Source organism: Nicotiana tomentosiformis, chromosome 2 (assembly GCF_000390325.3).
Source record: "Nicotiana tomentosiformis chromosome 2, ASM39032v3, whole genome shotgun sequence".
NCBI lineage: Eukaryota > Viridiplantae > Streptophyta > Magnoliopsida > Solanales > Solanaceae > Nicotiana > Nicotiana tomentosiformis.
The window spans coordinates 46,624,199-46,627,391 of NC_090813.1; the positions used below are offsets into that span (position 1 = coordinate 46,624,199).

At 36.9% G+C, this 3,193-nt stretch overlaps 1 protein-coding gene across 1 annotated transcript; it reads left to right on the forward strand.

Annotated features, from left to right (window-relative positions):
* Positions 1-626: 626 nt before the first annotated feature.
* On the forward strand, positions 627-2,698 carry LOC104101881 (thaumatin-like protein 1). The gene is made up of 3 exons (XM_009609419.4): positions 627-1,024; positions 1,242-1,902; positions 2,252-2,698. Exons 1-3 carry the CDS (start codon positions 967-969, stop codon positions 2,538-2,540), a joined length of 1,008 nt encoding a protein of 335 aa, XP_009607714.1. The 5' UTR covers positions 627-966; the 3' UTR covers positions 2,541-2,698.
* The last annotated feature ends 495 nt before the right edge of the window (positions 2,699-3,193 follow it).

Sequence of the window (3,193 nt, forward strand, 5' to 3'; positions counted from 1 at the left end):
ACATGTTTTAATTTTAAGGACTTAATGACATTATTGCAAACTGCAAAATGTAAACAATTTACAGGTGCGACTATTGAATAGGATGTTCGTTTGTTCAAATAAGTTAGTGCATCATAAAAGGTGGAGACCTCATTGCAAAACTAGACGGAAAATGTATTTGCTATGAGCCTCTCTTAGTAGAAATATTAAATTCACGAACTAGATTTTCAGCCACGTTTTATATTAAACGAATGAAAAAGGAAACAAATAAATAAATAAATGAAGGGGATAGGCATCCACATCTAGATAACTCACAATAGGCTATTGCTTTGTCTACCAACAAAACTAGTCTGTAATTCTCATCCATCCGTTCCTTTCAAATGTCAAAACCTTCATTTCACAGTATATAACTACAATATGATACACTTTGTTTAATCATGCTTCTTTTGATATTCCGTAGTAAACTTTTTAGCTAATTAATTTTGGTATTTGCAACAGTATATATACACAATTTACCATGTCAGTTAAATGCATTCAATTGGTGAAAAGGGAAGGGGAAGGCAAAGTGTTCCCCACCACGCACCATCGACCAATACCCCTACTTTTGTTGTTTATATATATATATACAACTCCATTTCTTATCTTTCAAAGATTCCTTCCTACACACCCTCATTTGAGTCATTTCATACAACCACCTACCCTCCTTAATTTCCCAATTCATATTGCCAGGCCCCGTAGCTTCAACTTACAATTCGTTATGGCCTTGGTGTAGTAATTTCATCGGTGGTCATTCCTGTTCTTTCTTCTGCATTTCTATCTAATTACTCCACCATTTCTCATTATCTCCAATTATTACGTACTACTTATATCCCACCAACAAGGACACCACTATCACCATTGGCTCTTCGTTAATTCTCCAAATTAAGTTGCAAATTTATCAGTAAATTAGTTATACTACTAGAAATATAGTTACCAATTAAAATCCTCATGGCTATCTCCAGTGCGTTGATAATTCATAGCCTTATTGTGCTCATCTTCTGTGAAGGTAATGAAGGAATGCTCATACTTTACCTTATTTAATTTGTCTGTAATAGACATTTCTGAATTTCTTTTACTTGGATTCGTATTACATGTATGGGCACTAAAAACAGTGTTTCACCATTTCTTGGTAAAAAATCAATCTTTATTCAAAGGATTATTAAGAATTTTCACATTTTTATTGGTCTTTCATTTGGTTCATGTTTTTCCATTTTCTTATGTAGGTATATTGGGGGCTACGTTTACATTTGTGAACAAGTGTGACAAAACTGTGTGGCCTGGAATTTTGGGCACTCCAAAACTGGACAGTACTGGTTTCGAGCTTACCAAAGGCAGTTCTCGTTCATTTCAAGCACCGACCGGCTGGTCCGGTCGTTTCTGGGGCCGAACCGGCTGCAACTTCGACGACTCGGGAAGCGGTACATGTGCCACAGCCGACTGCGGCTCCGGCCAAATGGAGTGCAACGGCGGAGGAGCCACACCTCCGGCGACATTAGCCGAATTCACACTCGGGTCTGGTTCGCAGGATTTCTATGATGTGAGCTTAGTGGACGGGTACAACTTGCCCATGATGGTGGAAGTGAGTGGCGGGTCGGGTCCATGTGCATCAACGGGTTGCAACGTGGACTTGAACCAAAAATGTCCGACGGAGTTGAGGGTGGAGGACGGCGGCGCTTGTAGAAGCGCCTGTGATGCTTTCAGGACTCCACAATACTGTTGTGAAGGTGCTTATGCTTCGCCGGCGACGTGCTCGCCGTCGGTGTACTCGCAGATGTTCAAGTCGGCGTGTCCCAAATCCTATAGCTACGCGTACGACGATGCCACAAGTACATTCACATGTTCTAATGCCAATTACATCATCACATTTTGTCCCTCTCTACCAAGGTAAGTAAAATCAAGTTATAATCATCGATATTATAAAATCTTTTATATCATTAATACAATTTAACAAATCATAATAGCAAAATTATAATTCAATTCAAGGTAATTAATCATGTTCTATATAGGAAATCAACTTAATCTGAAATTTTATGTATTGCCAATGTATATTTTCATTAAAGTCAAAAAGAAAAGAGCGTAGATACCATTTTACAATTAGTAGTAAAATGTAGAAGGTGTATAAAATTTTAATGCATTATGAAATACATTAATAGTTCAGGAAAAAAAATAATATACTTGAACATGACCTTTACCGAGGTTAAAAGATCTAATGAATTTTCTTCTTTTCTTGCAGCAAAAAATCCTCAACATCAGACGGGTCGACGGATGGGTCAGGTAGTGAGTCAGGATCCGGGTCACTTCCAGATACTGAATCAGGGTCAGAGACTGGATCAGAATCCGGGTCACTTCCAGGTTCCGAATCAGGGTCAGGGGCGATGGGTCAGGCAATGTTAGCGGATGGATCTTGGTTAGCAAGTTTGGCTACAGGGAGCTCGGCTAGTAATCAACCGTCGAGGGTTATTCAATTTATACCTCTAATAGTGGCTTTTGTATTATTTATAAGTTCACTTTTGAAATTATAGAGTTTGACATTAAAATATTTCATTAAGTAGAGTAGATAAGATTGTTAAATTGAAAAGAAGAAGAAAAAAGGAATAAAGTACCAACGTACCAGCTTCTGTTAGGCTCACATTGCTCCACATTGTAAACGATTCCATCAATTCCATTTTCACAAAGTTCATTCCGTGTTTTTTTATTTATTACTCGTAAATATTACTTACCATTATACGCATGAAAATGACTGGATATTCCTTTCTCTGTGCTTAAGAGCCAAACAAAAAGACGAGAACACATAAAAAATAAAACAGAAAATAAGTGGAAAAGGATTGAGAAGGAAACAAGTCAGATTTTTAATGCGACAACCGGGAAAGTTTTATTTTTATGTTTACCCTCCACGTCGGATAACAATTAAATTTGTAAGTGATTTTAAAAATATACGGATTAATTTGATACAAAATGATAAATTGAGTAAGAATGAACAATTAAAGATACAGTAAATTCAAACGAGAGAAAAAACTTACAATAACAATGAAAATAGTAGTATATTGCTTTGGAATGCGTGTTACAGTGTGCCTACTGAATTATCAGACCCCTCTTTATATAGTAGGGAATCCTACTCTAAGTACAACTCTTATAAAAGGTAAAAAAATCTTCTGTTTAACTGATTGCTGGTTCT